The following is a 19759-nucleotide window of genomic DNA, read 5'->3' as shown; positions in this document are numbered from 1 at the left end:
GACAGGTAACTAGGAGAACTTGGAATTTTTTTAAGTGCTTCTTTCCTAAATTTTTCATTCTTAAAACAACGTAAGAAGAGAAACAAATACAGTGATGAGTCAATACCATAATAAATATGGATATCTTCTCTCTAAAGCAGGGTGCTTTTCAAGCATTAAAACCCAATAAAATTACCTTAATCACTTTTTGGTTAAAAAGCTGTCCTGATTCCTGTCTGACCACTAAAAATGTATCTTCCTCTCTAATTTTCTTTCATGAGAATTTTTCCATACATTTAGATATTTTTTTTCTCTTGCTTTTTTGGGGTTCCCAGTTTCCAGTGTTTTATACATCAACTTCCCTTATCTGTCCTTCAAATTGGAAAATATCCATTACATGATTTCTTTAACATGCTGATGATTATTCCCATATAATGGTAGCAGTTTCTTCACACACGATTTGCTACAAATAGTACCCACAAAAGAGTCACAGCTTCTTAAAGTTGCTTTTTCTGTTTCAGTGCTACTTCTGCACTTCAGGTGGTCCTTTTTCCCTGGAAAGAGAAAGCTGAAAGCAGTTGATTTGATTACAAGTTGTAGGTATGAGGTAGACTTACTATGTAAAATCCCCTTTAGAAAAAAATTGGTCTTGATCATGAAAGCTTTTTATCAGTTACAGATAAGGTTAAAGCATTAGTTAAGCTGTCAGTAGAAGTAAAAGCAACTTTATATAGTTGGTTGTTTAACAAGAAGTGTCTTGGTGTATACAGGTTTCTTCTGTTTGATGGAGAACAAAAATAACACTATTCACCATTGGCTTACTGGAGTGTTCTGCCTTTTTCAAGAAATTAATAGAATGAGTAGTGAAATTTAATACTGTATTCATTTTGCTGAAAACACTTCCCAAGCATTGGCTTTGACCTTTGACATTTTGGTCTTACCATTAAAACAAACTATTAATGTAAATATTTTACTAGTAGTGGAGTATGTCTATCCTGGGCTATTTCAGTACTAATTAAATACCTATTATTCTCCTGCCACTAGTTACTAGTTCCTGCTGTAGAAACCTGGAAGAATTCTACCTTCAATTCACAAAAGGTTGTTTATTATTTAAGGAGTGCTAAGGAAGTCTGGTTTTACTTCCTTGTACAAAGCAAACTGTATTTGTTTCCATTATGTCTTGGTAGGCTCATAAATGCTTCCTTAGTGATTGTTAATCCTTATTTTACATAATGAAATCAATCCCTTTCAAGAATAAGCTTGAATAAGTAGTTAAATCATAGCTGGTAGCTGCTGCTATTCTGGTTAAATAATCCTTCACAAGTGTTACTCATTCAAGCAAAGGGTAGGGGTCCTTTCATAATAGTTTCAAGGCAAGTCGTAGCTAAAGCTGATGCTGAGGTGATTTTCTCATACTAGGGACTACAAAAATAAACCCAATGTTATCTCAGTGGTAATGACTTCTAGGGTCAATTAAGTCAGTGTCCTGTAAGCACTAGTTGACTTGCTTCTCTCTTCAAGTCCCTTCCCCCAGAATTATTTTCTATATTTTTAATATAAGCTGCCTATCATGAGAAACCTGTCACTGTGGGTGTCTGGGTCTTATAAAAATTGCTCAACAATTACTTTTCTGGAGAATATAACTACTTTAGAAAATGGCCTTGTTTCCAGACTTTTTTGGCATTAATCAAGTTTTTGTTCACAACCAAATGAGCCTTACAGATGCTTACTCACAATTTCTCAGTAGTTGTCTCCTGTTTGCTTAGAGGTGACAGAATAGGGGCCATTTTCTGCGTACAGTGTAAGTTTAAACAAAGTGAAGCAGAACTTGCTATTAACTCTAAAAGACTTCCGTTCAATGTTCAGCTTTTCCATGTTTCCCGTGTTATCTTAGACAAGCAGGTTAATCTGTAATACAGTTCTCTTAATGTATAAGCTCTGAATATAATTTTTTTAGAGTAGTTGAATAGTCTAACACTCAGCTGCTTAAATGGGATAGTGCATACGGTGAAACCACTGGTGGCTTTGCACTTGCTTTTTTGATTACTATTGCTTTCAGCAGTAGTATTAATTACATCACCAGTGTGAAAGTACAGAAACAAGTAATAAGTAATTTTTATTGCTTCTTTTTTTGCGCATGTGTAATTATGGTTAGTACTGGGATCAAAGGTCCTTAAGAGCATTAGACATATTGAATGGAAGAATGTATATCATCTTTTATCTTGCCTCAAAAGCCTTGTCAGATTCTTTAAGTGAAGCAGAGTTTTAAGTACAACCCTGGTGTGCTTTGGGATGTTCATAATCATCTGCAAGAGAGACAGTGTATTTTTCTCAGTGGGATTCTTCAAGCAGTAGGAAAAGCAAAGCACTTCTACTGGCCTTTCATGGATGTGGTGGGAGAAAATGAAGCCTTGCAGCAGTTCTTTGAAGGTAAGAGTTGAGTTTTAAGAGAAAGTCTTAGCAGTTTTTGGTGGCAGCAAATATACAGTAGATATTTGGGTTTAATTGAGGAAGAAAGGAAGAAGAGCAGCCCTAAAACCCAAAGCTGCGTTTACACAGAGCTGTCACCTATGGGGAAACCAGAACAAAACAGTTTGAATGGTACAGGTGTACTTTGGATGGAAGACCAGCTGAAAGGTGGACTCAGGAGAGCCTGCAGTACTGCCATGGTAATTGCCAAGAAGGAAAACCAGAATGTGGCTGAGATCTTGGGCAATTTATCATTTCTGAAATATTAGGAATTTTTGTGAGTTTACTTATCTCCCTCCCTGCTCTTGTCACAGCATGTCAGGTTAAAGAGGGTTTTCTTTCCCCTAATACCATTTTTCTGAAACAGCCTGATTGTAAGTGGTAAAATGGTAACTGTGGCAGTATCCTTGCGATACTTTTGAGGACTTAAACTCAATTTTTTAAATTTCTCTGGGATCTGTTCTGCCTGTTTTTCCAAAGACATTTTATATTCAAGCAAGGTTCCATTAGTCTCCTGGCTTTCTCTTAATACAAACTTTACTTTCTTACAGATTCTATAATCAAACTGCATTTTTCAGGTCCTGTCATAATGTGATTCTAAATGGCTATTCAAAGGCTTATGCATTTCTTACTATATCTTTCCCTTCCTCCAGAATACACGTTAGAATTTTTTTATGGATTTACCTCTCAATTCCCAGCTTCTTTTTCTATATCCACTTTCCTTTTATTAACTGTGCAGGGATTCATGTGATACTGATCTTAGAGTAACTTGGAATACAAGCTTTTCTGTTTTAAATAACATGGGAAACTGTTGCTTCCCTGCATTTGTTTCCCCTTGTCTTAAATAAGTGTTGGATTTTTCTTCTTGTGTTTTTTTTTTTCTTCTTGTGGTGTTTTGTCTGGTTTTGTTTGGGGGTTTTTTTGGGTTGTGTTTTTTTTTCTGGCACTGTTGTCCTCAGAGGTGGCAACTTTTAACTTTTGAGTTTTAATCTAAACTAGGAATTTAAGGATTGTCTAGCATTGAGAAAAATGTATTCAAGTAAAGAAATTTAAATCAGTGAACTGAAATCTAGGGCTCCAGCAAATGTTTTTTATAGATCATAGGAAATTCATACCATGTTTCTTGAGTTCACTTCGAGTCATGAAGATCAAAAGCTAGCAAACTTCCTGCTTTCAGCATGATGTTCGTTTTTATCAAGCTATTTGTTCAAGTATTGCACTGGGTATCTGTTAAATACTCAAAATAAGGTTGAACAGGAATTACTTTTAAAAATCTCATCAGAAAAGTTTTTAGCAGAACTGATTTAGAAAACAGTCCTCTCTAGGGAGTCTGGGCAAGGTTCTTTTGCTGGCTTTTGTGAAGATATTTTGAGGGTAGAATATAGCTCAGATTTTGGCTTCAGATGCATCAGCTGGCAACTCAGCGCGTTTATAGATCTGTTTTGTAAGATTATTTGAAATTCATGAGTAAAAAGGATCCTATCTTTTCCCCCGCTGCTTTAGTTCCTTACAGCAGATGGTTGCTTTGATTCTAATTGGTAAGATAAACATATTTGCAATATTAAGATGAGACAGTGAAAAAGGAGTTTTTTCCAAGGAAATGAGGTATTATTTTCCTGTTGATCACTGTTCTCAATGGTCAGTAGACCTCTTAATTTAGACAGGCCTTTTCTCTGATTGTGTGGCTGTTCTGGAAAGTTCTTTTCAGTCTCATTTAATTCCCACCACATCAGAGTTTTCATCTTTGAACAGTTTTTTCCCATGTTTTCTATTGAAATATTTTAAAATTAAGATTCTTTGGTTTTCTGATCGGTTACTTCTTATTTGTCAGGGGAAGATCAGAGCTCTCCTATTTGGCTCTTGTGCCAGTCCATGTGTAGCAAGACATTCTATTGCTGACATTATCAGTGGGTTGAGAACCTGAATAAAAGCTAACATAGTTACAGTGGTAAACTGAGAGCTGGCATGTAAGGAATACTTAGCACTTCCCACTCAGCCCACAGAGTGGAGCTCATGAAATGCTGAGGCCTGTTGGGGTAAAGTATCTTCAGATGAAAATCAGTTAATAATTCTCAAGCAGAAACATATCTCTCCAGCATTATGAATTTGTTCTTTTGGCAAGCAGGTATTACTGAGCACTGGCTGTGTTCTGTGTGCTGCTTTTACATCTCCAGCTGTATGTAAGGATTATTCCCTGTATAGAGTAGCTGAATTTTTAACATGAAGCTTACTACAAATAGGTGAACTTGGCTGGGAAATTCCTGGTGTCCTCCTTTAATACTGGGAAATGATCAGTTTAGTATTGATTTTTAGTCAGTACTAGCAGTTTGTCAGAACATTTTATTGGTTGCAGACTGAATTTGTGTTTGTGGAATAAGCATACCCTAAGTAGCCTGTTTATTTGGGCACTCCTTTGGAAAGTGATGGTTGTGGCTCAAGCCAAAATGACAACTGCATATGACTTTGTCTGAAATACCTGCTCTGCTCAGGACAAAACCTACTGCAAGGAGTTTCTAATTTTCTGTCCCAATCCTTAACCATGAATTTAGATAACGCTGAAAAGGAGGCAAGTTGATTTGAATGCAGTCTTATGTAAGGCACGATATGGAAATGCTGGGAGAATTAATCAAGGAAGGTGAATTAGGGATGGAGACTGCTGGCTACAGAAGTGTGGGGTATGAAGTCTGAAGCTCAGGAGGCAGGTGACAGACGTGGAGGAGAGGAAGGGATGTCTGGCAGAGAGAGGTAAAGCAAGCACTGTCTGAGTAGGAGCCCAGACACTCTACTTTGGGGGCTTAGGGCCAGAAATAGTGACAGGCTGGGCAAGAATGGATGGGGAAGCAGAAGCCAGTGGTAGAACTAACAGTTTTTCACCAGATTGAATGAGACAATAGAATTATGAAGTTTATGGAGAAATAGGAAAAGTAGTCATGTGCTGCCTATGGTTGCAGTCTTTGTCTGCAAACAACCATGTGTGAAACCCACTGCAGTCCCCTGCAGTGACACCAAAGTTGAATGTGTCATCTGGTGCAGACTCTTCCTAGAGCTGTCTGGGCATGTTCAGATGTGGAGTGTGGACTGGGAGCAGAGATCCCTCAGGATAACCTGATAAAGGCCGCTGACTCTGCATACCTTCTGGCAGCTCTTGCCAGGCACATGGTTCTCCACAGGAAGCTGTGTTCACAGGGGATTTCTCCACCAACACATAATGTTCCCCACTCCTGCAGCCACCTGAAAGCAGGTGAGTGATTGGCTTCCAGTGCTACCTCTACCCAATATTACCTGTATGTTAAGTACTTCCTGTGGTCAGATGCCTGTGAAATGGATGCCCCCGTTTTAAATTAATTTGCATGTGATTCAACAGCTCCTCCTCTGCTGAAGCAGATGTCAGTGCAAGCACATGATGCCACTGGCCTGGGAAGCACCTTCAGAAAGGAAGAGTGAAGTTGTGCAGAGCAGCCAGACTGCACTCTATTCCATGCACTTGTATTGTGACCTTTCATTACTGGTGGACTGCCTTCCTCCTCAAGACTTTCCTTTCTTTCCTTTCCTTCCTTTCCTTCCTTTCCTTCCTTTCCTTCCTTTCCTTCCTTTCCTTCCTTTCCTTCCTTTCCTTCCTTTCCTTCCTTTCCTTCCTTTCCTTCCTTTCCTTCCTTTCCTTCCTTTCCTTCCTTTCCTTCCTTTCCTTCCTTTCCTTCCTTTCCTTCCTTTCCTTCCTTTCCTTCCTTTCCTTCCTTTCCTTCCTTTCCTTCCTTTCCTTCCTTTCCTTCCTTTTTTTTTTTCTTTTTTGCCATTTATGCAAAGTGGAGAGATTATTGCTATTGTCATCACTTAGCAACAGAACTCATCTCTGGACTGTGGGATGACCATATGAAAGGCCTTTTCCTTGTTTGATTCGTAGCTGTACTTCAAAAGAGCTTGTCACTGACTTTGGTCAAGTAAGGAATTACTGGTTTTGTTGTACCAGAAAAATACTTTGTATCTGATCTCTGGCCTTCATAATGAGAAACTTGTGTAATTCTGCATGGGGCCCTGGCAGTTTGAATAGGAGGCTCAGGGTGAAGAGGTGATTGAATAATTTTCCTGTGGTACTACATGAGCAAAAGGAGAAAGGTTTGTGATTCAAGGGGGGATGGCCTAAATTCAAACATGAAGAACAAATACAGGAGAATTCAACACGTTTCAGGAAGACTGCTAAGGAAAGCCTGTCTCTTGTACTCTCAAGCTGTTTTTGCTGTGTGGTTTGCTGCTATTTCAAGACTTTCTATGTTACAATTTTGCTGAGCCAAGTAAGCATGCTACACCTATAGAACCTGTTCTCTGACCTGCAGGACAGATTTGTCCACCAATATGTGGGGATGCACAGATCTATCAGCACGCTTACAAGCTGCTGTCTCACAGTGAAAGGCTGCCAAAATTCTGCAGCAGCAATAAGCAAATGATGCCTATATTCAGATTAATCTAACTGATCCTAAAGCAATTTAAGAGTGTTTATTAGCAATGTGAATACATGTAGTAAGATAGGCATGAGGTAATTCCTGTGCAGAGTGGTGGAAGTGGATTTTTAGCTGCTACTTGCATTTATAATCAAGGAACCATGTCAGACATAGCCTTCAGGAAAAAAGATTTCTATCATTCGACTTCTTACAATGCACATGTCTGATGCAAGCACAGTGAGAAGATAGAGAAAGCACCACAAGCAGTTAGTACTCCTGTGATTAACTTCTTGTGTTCTTCCACTCTGCTGAGGGGGCTGGTTAGTGACAACTGCTCAGGGTTGAGCCACGCACCTCCGGATTTGTAGATTTGTCCATTTTATCTTGTGTAGTAGTGGAACAGAGCCATGCACTGGAGAGAGCAGGAACTTTAACCTCCTTATCTTCTTTGCTCTCTGACTGACCACACCCATGCATATGGCAGTCCTGCTGGAGGCCTGGAGAGCCTACACAGCAGTTCTGGTTTTCTGGCTTTTTTAGAGTGAGTTCTGGCTGACTCCTTAAAAAAGTTGCCATGAATTCCACAGACTTATAATCATAAAATCTGTTTATAGCCTTCAGTTACCAAGCAACAAAGGACAAAGTACTGAACCTTTCTATTCATTAATACATTCAACTTGTTAGTGGACTGTTTGGGGGCTGGGGGGTTGAGAATAAAAGGAAGACACCACTCCCTGTAACATTTCTAAAGTTTGCTTTCTTAGTATGAAGTTATCTTCAGAACCCTTTATTCCGGTAGCAAGCTAGGACCCTTTAACCTCTTGCTGTGGTAATCCAGTGAAGCCTCGATACCATGCACAAAGGGGTGTTTGCCTGGAGCTGCACTGCCATCTTCATCTTCCACTCTGTATTTCCTGACAACCTTCCTGCCAGTTACTAGAAACAGAAGCACACCCCACCTGTTACACACGAGGCAGGATGATTTGGTTTCCTTTGTGTAAGAGAGTGGGCAGCGTTACTTATCCTGAAGTACTCTTGAGTTTCATGATTTCTGTCTGACATTTTTAATTTTAGGACAAGACGTTCATGGATCCTTGGAGAATCCCACAGTGGATACAAGTATGTTGGAAGAATTCATCAGTAGTGACATAGAGTTTGGAACTTCGTAAGTATGACAGCAACACGTACTTCCCCCCATTAGCAACATCTCTTAAGTGGTTTTCATTTGTGCCATGATAAAATCTGAATACAACAGTCAGCCTTGAAATCCGAGTTTCAAAAGGATTGTTGCTTTCTAGATACTGTTACTTCGAGCTATATCCGTGCTTCAAGTAAGAATGAATTACAGGCAGTAATGGAAATACAGTCATCTTCTAGATCCAATGGAATTGAATGATAATGAAGTCTGGGATAATTCATAGATGTTATGCTAAATGTGGCATTATATGAAAAGCTGTTACTTTAACATTCCTGTAATATGACCGTAATGTTTATGTACAAAATAAGTGATGAGTGAGACTAATGTTTAATACTGTTTTCATCCTAATGCTTCATTCAAGAGAAAAAGGGTCATGTGTCCTTTCCTAAGCAGGCATTTAATTGATAAACTATGTCTGCAATTCAGAATAATTTAAACACCTGAATAGTTTTTCCTTAAAAAACAGAGTACCAGTATCAGTAAAGTTCTAACTTTATATATCCCTACCACCTCTGTACTTCATTTGTCCTATAGATTGTATTTTATTGAAATACTTTCACTTAAAGCAGTACTTGATTACTCAAGGCAGCATTTGAAACCAGAAACATGAACTTAATGCGAAGAAGGGAAATTTTAGACTTTTATGGATGTATCTTTTTTTAATTTTTCAAGGCAAATTTGGACTTCATTAGCTAGGGATCAAGTATCTCACAGCAAAAAAATAAATCAAATTTACCAACTCTATATTGAGAGTTTAGAGCAGCAGACATGAATATTTAAAAGCTTCCAGAAATTATTTTGAAGGAAATTAAAGATTATTATTTATATATGTAGAGTTTTAAAATTTATTTTTCAGAGTAATTGTGTAATTGAAGCTAACCTAAAATGTAGGGTTGTGGATGTGGTATCTTAGAAAATCAATAGCAGTGCCAGTAGGAAATACACAAGAACATGTCAAAAGTAATAGGCTGTGACCAAGAATGAAACTCTTCTCCCTCATGCCATCCAAACTCAGAAGTAGAAAACCTCAAACAGAAATGGTAGAATGAAAAATCAGGTGATGGAAATTTTCCACTGATGCTTAAAAATATTTGCTGTGTATGCTGGAAGATGTATGTTTTCTGAATATGAGGTTGTCTCTTTAAACAACTGTGTTTTATTCAACTTCTGCCAGAAAAATGGGCCTTAATAAAGGCCCAGCACCTCACTAAATGTATCTTCCTTCGTCTGTCCTACCATTTTTCACCTGACATGCATTGTAACCAATGTAATAGAGGAACCCCTTGTAGTTCCCCCCTTAAATGACAGTGAGATGCCATAGGATTTTCTCTCTCTTAAGCTGCTTTGAAAGCACTAAGCTGAAGGATTGAAAAACTTGAAATAAAACAGATGTTTCGAATCTATACCCTACAACTGACAGCAGTCAGAACCATGGCCTCTCTGTGGTGGTCTGCTGTTGATTTAGGATGCTCCTGGTTTTGATGCAGAAGGAATGAAGGGATTTTGCTACATAGTGTGGGAGCATCTGTTTGTTGCTCTGACCTCCTGAAGGACTTGGCCTAGCTTGATCTACAGTATAGTTCAGGTCTTGCTCTAATATTCTTTACATTCTAACTGATAGGAGAAACACAGTAAGTGTAAAGAAAGGAAAACAGTATCACAAGCATATGTGGTACAATATAATCAGGCATTTACCATATTTATCAAAGAGTAAGTAGTGAAGAACCTTCTCTCAAAGCTTTAGGCATGTGAACGGGCTGAGCTGTTGGGAGACAAGTTGAGAGCAAAGCTTCTAGAGGCTGCTGTACACAAGGGAACATTCACTTCCTGTCTGAAAATCAGGAGAAAGCTGTACAGTAAAATAAGGGCTGGCATGTTCTTGTACAGAGCAGTGTGCCTAAAGTTCTTTAGAAAGGAGTCATGAGAGGCTGTGTTTACAGAGATTTACCTGCTTCAGTAACAAGAAACAGTGAATGCTGAAAATCACTTAAGTTGTTTGGCTTTCCATGATGACCTCTCCAGGCAGGGTTTTTAAAACATCAATCTTTCCTGCTTTGTTGGGGGGTTGGCAAGGAGAGGTGGCTGTGGGTCACACTTAGTTTGGCTGGTTCCTGGCTTGGTTCCTAGCCAGGATTCCTCTGTCATACTTCTAGCCTCTTGAAGTGACTGCCAAAACCTTAGCTGCCTCTCCATCTCAGAGTCCCTGTGCCTCTGCACCAGCTCCTTGATGGGGGGCTGAAGGTGCTGCACCACGCTGGGACTTTGCCTCAAACCAGGGATCCACCAGTGCAGTGCTGACTGCCAGCAGCAACACTGAGCAGCAGCTGGGGGGTGGCCCTGCTTTCTGGTTCATAGGACATCAGCTGGGCTGGGAGATGAGCTGCTTCTGGTTTGTCTGTCTCTACACAGAGGAAAGCAGCCCAGCTCTGCCTGAATTCCCATGGCGCAGTGTAACTCAGGAGGACTTTCTCATGGCAGGTGACATGAAAACTGCTGGATGATGGACTACATGGGACACTGTGGGGCACTGAGGCATGGACTCAGTCACCTTTCCCAACTGAGACAAAAGTTTATTAATCTGAGGGTTCCATTAATAATCTAGCCCGTTCCCAAGGTCCTCTCCCTGAACTCTCTTGGTGTTTTTCCACAAGTTTCCAGGGATTTTCCATCTCTCTTTGTTAAGCAAAGTGGCTTCATTTTCACATTCCTTTCTTATCACTCATATCATCTTCTCCACTTTCCACAGGGCACCGCGAGACCCCAGCCTCAAGAAATGTTTGTTACCAATTGACACAAACTCTTGATCACTGACTAGTGTATGGAGAAAAAGAGAATATAAACAATTAAAACCTTAGGGAAGCATTCTTTCTCCCCCGCCTTTGCCAGGCTCAGTTTGAACCGAGGCGCTCTCCCTCCTTACCCGTTACTACCGGTCCTCGCACTCGGCTCCTCCCACTCTGCCAGTGAGCCGGGGTGACGCCCTGCGTCACGGCTTCTGCTTCCCACTCCTTACTCATTTTCCTCTGCTGGAACCGAGTTCAGTGCCCTCAGAACCTTCGGGGTATCAGGGATCCAGCGTGGCAGACCCTGGAGGCTCAGCTTGGGCAGGAGGAGTCCTTTTCGTCCCCGCACCTTCAACTCCACGCCCCCCCCCCCCCCCGAGCTACCCCACTTGGGAGGGACCGCCCGCACGCGCGGCTGTAGGTGCCGCTGATTGGTTGTCGAGGCGCGGGCGGGCGAGGGGCCGGAGGGGGTGAGGGGCGGTTGTGGGGAATGGCTGCCACCCCCCCCCACCCAGCTGCAGAGTGGCTGCCCTGGCACTGCCAGCTGCACCCTTACGAGTCAGTCTGTGTCTGTGTGTCCTGTAGCTGGGCCGCAACAACCTCCATGCAACGCTACAGGCTTGGGGGAAAGTGGCCGGAAAGCTGCGCAGCGGAAAGAGACCTGGGGGTGTTAGCTGACAGCTGGCGGAACGTCAGCCAGCGGTGGGCCCAGCCGGCCAGCCCAGCTTACGGCACCGTGGCCTGCATCAGGAATAGTGTGGCCAGCGGGAGAAGGGAGGTGAACTGGGCCCCTGTACTCCGCACCTTGAGTACTGTGTTCACTTGCCCCTGTACTCAGCCCTGGTGAGGCCACACACACCTCGAGTACTGTGTCCAGTTCTGGGCCCCTCAGTTCAGGAAGGAGATTGAGGTACTGGAGCAGGTCCAAAGGAGGGCAACCAGGCTGGTGAAAGGACTCGAGCACAGACCCTATGAAGAGAGGCTGAGGGAGCTGGGGGTGTTCAGCCTGGAGAAGAGGAGGCTCTGAGGAGACCTCATCACTCTCTACAACTCCCTGAAAGGAGGGTGTAGCCAGGTGGGGGTTGGTCTCTTTTCCCAGATGACTTTCAACAAGACAAGAGGGCACGGTCTTAAGTTGTGCCAGGGGAAGTTTAGGTTAGATATTAGAAAGGATTTCTTTACGGAGAGGGTGATCAGGCATTGGAATGGGCTGCCCAGGGAAGTAGTGGATTCTCCGTCCCTGGAGATATTTAAAAAGAGACTGGATGTGGCACTCAGTGCCATAGTCTGGTAACTGCAGCGGTAGTGGATCAAGGGTTGGACTCAATAATCTCTGAGGTCCCTTCCAACGCAGCCAATTCTATGATTCTGGGCTTCTCACTATGAGGGGGACATTGAGGTGCTGGAGTGAGTCCAGAGAAGGTCAGCCAAGCCAATGGAAGGTTTGGAGCATATGTCTTAGGAGGAAAAGCTGAGGGAGGCAGGGCTGTTTGGAGAAGAAGAGGCTGAGGGGAGACCTTACTGTTCTCTACAACTACCTGAAAGGAGGTTGTAGTGACGTGGGAGGTCAGTCTCTTCTCACTAGTAACTAGTGATGGGATGAGAGGAAATGGCCTAAGGTTATGGTAGGGAAGGTTTAGGTTGAATTGTAGGAAAAACTTATTTATGAAAAGAGTTATTAAGCAGTGGAATGGTCTGCCCAGAGAAGTGGTTGAGTCACCATCCTCGAATGTGTTTAATCATACAGATGCAGTACTTGAAGACATGGTATAGGAGTGGCCTGGTACAGTTTGGTTAGTAGAGTTAGGTTAAAGACTGGACTTAGGTTAAAGACCTGGATCTTACAGGTCTTTTCCAACCATAAGGATTCTATGACTCCATGATTATCATCAACAAACACCCCCACACTCTTCCCCTCAGGGCTGCTCTCAATCCATTCTCTGTCTAACCTGTATTAGTGTTTGGTATTGCCCTGACTCAGGTACAGGACCTTGCACTTGGCCTTGTTGAACTTCATGAGGTTGGCATGGGCCAACCTCTCAAGCCTGTCAAGGTCCCTTTGAATGGCCCCCCTTTCCTCCACTGTGTGTATCAATAGGCACAGCTTACTGTTGTCAGCAAACTTGCTGAGCTTGCGCTCAATTCCACTGTCCATGTCACCAACAAAGATGTTAACAACAAAGCACCCATCTCAGTACTGACTCTTGAGGAACTCCACATGTCACTGGTCTCCATATGGCCATCAAGTTATTGACCACAACTCCTTGAGTGTGTGTGTGGGGGGCATTCAAAGGGCTGTAACTGAAGAATGGCTCATGGGAAGGAAGAAAGGAGGATTGAAATCAGTGCTTTGTGGAGGAGGGGTTTGGGCAAGAGCTGGTAGGACTGGAGCTTCCCAGCATGAGGATGAGGTCTGATGAAGCCTAAGGGACGTGGCTTCTGTGAGAAGTGGCAGCAACGTTGCTGAACAATTCTTCCTTAAGAGCCTTGCCAGTAGCCTGGTGGTCCCCCTCCAGCCGCTTGCAGCATTAGCTTGTGGTTGTCCTCCATGCCTCCTCTGAGTAGAAATCAAAATATATTTTTTCATCCCTAGGCAAAGCCAGTTGCCAGACTCCCCACCAGACTCTGGATCGGAACCATGCTCTCCTCCGCAGCTCCAGAGTAGGTCGTGTAATTTACCTCTTTCAAGCTCATAGGAGAGTCTCTACCTCTCTTATTTCTCTTTACTGGTCTGTTTATTTCTTACAGCCTCGTGGTATGACACTACGTGGCCAAATGGGCTGCAGCCTCCACTCCCGTGCCCATTTTCTGTGGCACCCAGCAAACTTCCCTGCAGGTTCATGGAAACTTATTCTGACCCCAATGCCAGTGGACATCACTGCACTGTCCCCCAAGGCTGCTGCCTGAAGACAGAAAATGTTGTGACTCCTTGGAATCATTCTACATCCTCCAGCTGTTCGGGTTTTAGTTATTCATGTTTTCAGCCAAATGCATCTCAGATTTCTGGGTAAGTGATAAACTTTTTGTACAAAGGAGAGACATGAAAAAAAAGTAGAGCCGGTAGAAGGAGATTTAAGACTGGTGTAAAATCCTCCTGCTTTTCCACACGATGGCAGTGTTTAGATATTTTTGAAATTCTTGGGGTTGAGGGCTCTTTAAATATCTTGATTGAAGTCCAGATTGGAAGTAGGGATTTCAATTTTTAAAATGTTAGAAGGCTAAAAAGGATCGACAGGTGCTTCATAACTAAATTAAAAAACATTCAGGTATTTTGCAATACATATTGCTGGGATTTATCCATTATGGATCTTGTAAGTGTTCTGACAAGTGGCATGAGAGAAGCACAGTAATGTTGCCATATTAAGCAAGTAAAATGGTATTCATACACCATTTGTATACCCTAGATTATTTATCTGCCATATGCACTCACCAGCATGTTGTGGAAGTTTAATTATTTAAAAAAAGTGCAAGCATGGTACCTAGTAAGAATGAATTGACTGGTGCATGGCAGATGGGGATGTAGTTGTTTATGGGGAGAGAAATGTGGATTCATCAGTGTTAGTCCTGGCATTGCAAGTGCTCTTTCCCTCTCTCCTATACAGTGCTCAACTGCATGTTAAATATAATGGCGGTAAAGGAAGGTGCACTTGGGTTTCTCAGAGAAGTTGTTTCTTTCTTTGTTTTCCAGTAGAAGGTGCTAGATAGTAAAAATAATACTGGGTTTTGAGGGAATACTTTAGTTCTTAACATAAGATACAAAATACTTCCAAAATGTGGAACTTTTGAACAAATCCAGAAAAAGAATAGCACTGTGGTGGTCATGCTTTTCTTCTTATTGTGGAGAAACCTTAGTTTAAATATGTGTTGGGCCTGACTAAGACCTGGTTTTTGTTTTGTTTTTCCCCTAGCAAGAAGGAATAACCCTCTTTCATGATATTTGAGCTTAGATTTATAATATCAAAACTCTGGAATAAGGTTATTTTTTTCCCTTTGCAAGAAAAGCATTTTTTAAAATCTCAGTTTCTGGAAAAGGGGAAGACTGTTACCCATCAGTTTCCCCTGGAGGCCTTTTCTTTAATGCATTATTCTAACTGCTACTAGTGTTTTATGAATAAGAAGACAACAGAGTTTATGCTTGATGGAGTACAAGTATTCAAGATGAAGCTGTGATTTGAAGGCAAATGTCAGGAGACAATGAAACAATGCCAAATATGCACTGTTTAAGTTTTTTTTAAAGAGACCAACTTTATTCATATAAACTTTAAAAAGAAACTAATTTATGTTTTGGACGGGAAATTCATATAATTATTTTTTTAAAGCCAACTGCAATCTCCCTGTCAGATCAGAATATGGGTGACAAACAGTTAGACTGAGATGGCTGGATATTATTTTGTTATGATTCTGTAATGCCTGTATTTATGCTTATAAATGAGCGATGTGTATTTTTTGAAAAGTATTTCTGCAGTGTCAGGCAAAAAAAGGAAGCTCTCACAATTACTGGGAGATGCCACTGATCCTTCAGTCCAATCTCAGGACCCCAGACAAGGTAAGCAACTGTGTAAAAATGAAATATTATGTTTCACACCACAGACAAGTAAATTTTTTAGAGTACAGCTCCTGCTGGCTCTGAGAAGGTGACTGTATTAGCAGTCTGTGCTACACTACAGTACAAAGTTTATTTCAGTGTTTTTGAAAACCAGGACCTATTTATATTTGGCAAAGAGAAAAGAAGCGGTAGAGGTTCATGTTTCCTAAGGATTCTCTGGATAAAATATTCTGCCCTTCTCCATGTGTGAGCCTGCAGTACACAGCTGATACCATATTATGCTGACTTTGCTTGGCACTAAGCTGACATAGGCACAGAAACCATCCTGGGACAGATTAGCAGGGAATTAATGTGGTGGATGAGCAAACAGATTGCCTTTTATCATCCCAATCCAGATTTTTTTCTACAAAGTGCATCTACTTGCATGGTTGGTAAAAGCTGTGTGTTCTACCCCACCACCTCCCTAAATTAATTTGATTCATTGTTCTTTCAAGATAAAAATGCTAAGCTTATACCAGTTGATACAAGAAAGCTTATCAGGCACATACAGAAATGGATCAGCTTCTGTGAAGTAGACAGTTTGTAATGAACAATCTATCTGAGAAATTTCAGCTTACTCTGATAGTGGAAAATCTGAGAGTTCCGTGTTATTTCTTTGGAGTAAGTTATTTTTAAGCATTAAATCTTTTAGAATACTTTTAATGAGTAGCAACTGGAAAGAGTAGGTTACTTGTCCTTTGGTATTTTATTTGATTAGTGTTTCTTGATTATGACTAGTCCTCTACATCTACGGCTGCTGAAGAGAGAACATGAGCAGACACTTCTGTATCTAAAATTGCTGTTGTTGTTTTTAATAATTAAAGACACAGCTTTGAAATATGATTTCCTTGGAAGTCACTCTTAAGCAAATCTCACTGACGTGTTATTAAAAAAAGTACACAACCACTGGTAAAAATTACATAGGGATAATTTGGAAATGCTAATTTGGAAGTGTTAATTTCAATACTGTGGGATTTTCTTATAGTTTTCACTCTGTCTCATGTCAGAAGTGGTGAATTGCAAATGAAGCTTGTGCCTGGAATGATTCTGTAGGCTCTGTTTTACTGTGCTGTGGACAGATCTTAGCTTATCTGATCAATGGCATATTTTCTCCTGTCCTTACTGCACTCCATTTAACAGTCTCTCTTCTCCCAGCCTCCTTTGTCTTCATAGAATGGATGATACAGCTGAGAATTATGGTTGACCTTGTCAATCTCAGAATGCTGTAAGGTATAGTTAGAAAGTGTGAACCAGTCAACCAGATGTTGTGGTGAAAGTGCTTGTGACTGCTGCTCATGGAACCAAGTAATGAGTTGGAGCATATTCAGATTAAATCTGTAGTAGAGAAAATAGCAAAAACCACCAAGATATGGAATTATTTTGCTTAATTGCTTGTTGCAATGTCGGACGTTTACAGTAAAATGTTTAGCTCTCCCCATCCCCCCCCAAAGGAAACTGTCCATTGTTTTGCAGACAATAAAAATAGCAAGTGGTACTTATGTACTATTTTAAAAATCAGGAAAGCCAAAAAAAAAAATATTTTCTTGGGCAAGGGAATATAACACAATATTTTGGAATAACTTCAAAGGACAATCAGATTTAGATATATGCAATATATTTGTGCTTTAAATGTATATATATGTAAATATGCATATTTAAATTTTTTTGCAGGGATTTTGGCTAGTCAAAAAAGTAATAACTGAATTGTCACAATCTCTCTACAGCAACTCTTAAGGACTGTGCTGCTGAAGTGCAAGAATATGACAGTGAGGGACAGAATGGAGCTTTGGGAAAATGCTGTCAAGCTTTAACGTGGCAACCATATCAAACTTCTCAGTGGAACAGCTTATTTAACTGTAACTATGAAAAACTGTAAGCACTGATGTTTGCACTTAGAAAAAGTGGTCTCTTGTGTTCGGTTTGTTTTTTTTTTTCCTAGTATTGTAGTTTTGTAGAACTAAATTATACATTTGGCATCCCTTTTTCTTACTGGAAATAAGAATAGAGGAGGAGGTATAGCAGACATAATGGAATACGAATCCACAGATGTATCAGATAAACACAGGCTGAAATTCATTCCAGGTTTTCTGATTTCCTTTGTGAGATTTAGGATCAAAAGAAAAATTAGTTTAATTTAAAATACCTGTTAATTTTTCTTTGAAGCACACTGGGGCAACTAATTATTGAGCAGCTGGCACCTTTCCCTCAAGTGTCCTAAAGCATTAAAGATAGATGCAAATAGAAAATAACTATGTTACTTCTGGGTTCATATAACCTAAGTTGAAATAACTATACACACATATATATAACAAGCAACTCTTCTGTGAAGGATGTAGAGTTTTTCTGTATAAACTAGAACTGTAGACAATTATTTTTCCAACACGATCTGGCAAAGGAAATTCCAAGTTCACTTTACATTCCTGGATTTCTCCATTCTAATATTTAATGAATGATCCCTTTGAAAAATGCCCACACGTGACAGTGTGCTAGCACACTGTCTCACACAGAAATTCTTCTAAGGTACTGGTGTGACAAGAGAGCAGACAGCTCACTGTCCACACCTTGGGAGCTGGATTGGTCAAGATGCATCCACTTGTGTTTGTGATGTGAATTTTTACTAAATGGAACTGGAGTAATGCTTTCAGTCAGCAACTGAAAGAGCTGTGAGTTGATGGTGAGAGATTGCTCTCCTGCAATAACTGAGTTATTTGTTGGTTCCCATACACTTAACATTGAACTCACATTCTTGTGTGATGCTGAGCATTAAAGCATCCAAAAACATGTACTCCTACCATTGCTGTGGCAGAGGATTGAGACTTGCAGAGGAATTCAGTGTTACTTTTAAATGAGGTCAGTGGCAGTGTCTTTGTTCCAAAGAGCACTGTAATTACAGCACTGCACACTGGTCCTGTATTCTCTTAGTTTAAAGAAAGTCATGTGCTCATCCCCACTCAGTGTGTGTGTGGATTGGTCCTGTACCTTAAAATTGCTGTGTCCTCTTTAAGGACATTTCTTAGGTTAATTATTATTTTCCATTTTATTAATCCAATATTTTTCTAGCAGTTGGATTGTTTAATTTTCACCAAAAAATGCTGTTAGTTGCAGTAGATGCATTAGAAGAGGTTGCTCTACCATTAATTTTGCTCCGCATTGTGTCTGCTGGGCACATTTTTAGCCTCATGCTCCGTTACTGTTGTGGTTGGTGTGACTCAGTTCTGAATATGCTGTCTGAAGGGTCATAATATGAAAAGAAGGAGGAATTTGAAGTGTATTTTGAGTAGGAACACTTGTGTGATGGAGATATCCCTTGCTATCTAAAAGCTCTTCAAGTTTTACTGTACAACTTGGTAAAATGGACCATCCTCTGCGTGGTCAGATAAAAAAATATATTTGTTCTTAATTACTATAAATGTTGTTCTCAGAAAATTATATACATGGATTTTCTCTCTGGGAATCAATGTTCCAAAGAATTCAACTTGCAGAACTGGAGATTTCTACTTCTCCTTCTCAATCTGCTTGAATGTATAAGCAAGTACTCGGAAATTACTTTAAGGATATTAGCCAATAAATTTGCTTCACACATAAGTGTGAAAAGCTACTCTTTTCCCTACTATGAAATACACACATTTCCCACATAAATAAAAAGAATTGCCAGTGGTAGAAAGAAAATGAAGAAGTTTTGCTTCTTTAATAATTATGGTTTGAGGAGATGGTAGATACTTCATCATACTTTTAAATAGGAATTACTTGTTAGTTTTGAAATAGTAGTTTTCTCTTTATTCCCTGTCCCAGATTATCGGTGATTGTTTGAAAGGGGCCTTTTGTTTATAATTTGTAAAAAGGTAATAAACTCTGTATGTTTCTTGTAATGTATGTACATTTTGTGGATTTTGATGTACATGCTTCGTACTACTCATTTGTGCAAATGAATGGATGAGTTCTGAAAAGCCATCTTCAGTAATTGCGTTAATGAGAGGTTCTCACCAGCATGAGAAAAGATCCTTTTCAGACATTCGTTAGCAAGAAAAACCAGTGCTCATATAAGAGAAGGACTACTTGCCATGTAGTCCTATTCTTTCAGAATTACCCATCACTTAAATCAGAGGACTGGAAGCATTGTAGGGACAGTGAATTCACTGACTCTTGAAGAAAAATCACTTGATACCTTTCCTTGTTTGCTGTGAATCATAAAGACAAAATACACTTTCTCTTCTGGTGACAAATTAGCCCTTTGAATAAATACAATAGAGTTCCCTCAGCTGGGCTGGGAAGGGCAACATTATAAAAGAGAGTTTTATAGTTATCTGGC

General features: G+C 40.4%; 1 protein-coding gene across 1 annotated transcript in view; it reads left to right on the top strand.

The window, feature by feature from the left end:
- Positions 1-2363: 2363 nt before the first annotated feature.
- MYRFL (myelin regulatory factor like) overlaps positions 2364-19759 on the top strand; it is a 42758-nt gene continuing 25362 nt past the window's right edge. Inside the window, exons 1-6 of the mRNA XM_030464774.1 lie at positions 2364-2409; positions 7959-8049; positions 13459-13526; positions 13614-13872; positions 15320-15411; positions 17175-17322. Of these exons, the coding sequence (XP_030320634.1) occupies positions 2364-2409; positions 7959-8049; positions 13459-13526; positions 13614-13872; positions 15320-15411; positions 17175-17322 (704 nt within the window). The remainder of the gene's footprint in view (positions 2410-7958; positions 8050-13458; positions 13527-13613; positions 13873-15319; positions 15412-17174; positions 17323-19759) is intronic.

The sequence above is a fragment of the Calypte anna genome, chromosome 1, assembly GCF_003957555.1.
Source record: "Calypte anna isolate BGI_N300 chromosome 1, bCalAnn1_v1.p, whole genome shotgun sequence".
NCBI lineage: Eukaryota > Metazoa > Chordata > Aves > Apodiformes > Trochilidae > Calypte > Calypte anna.
This window is presented reverse-complemented; position numbering and strand designations above follow the sequence as displayed.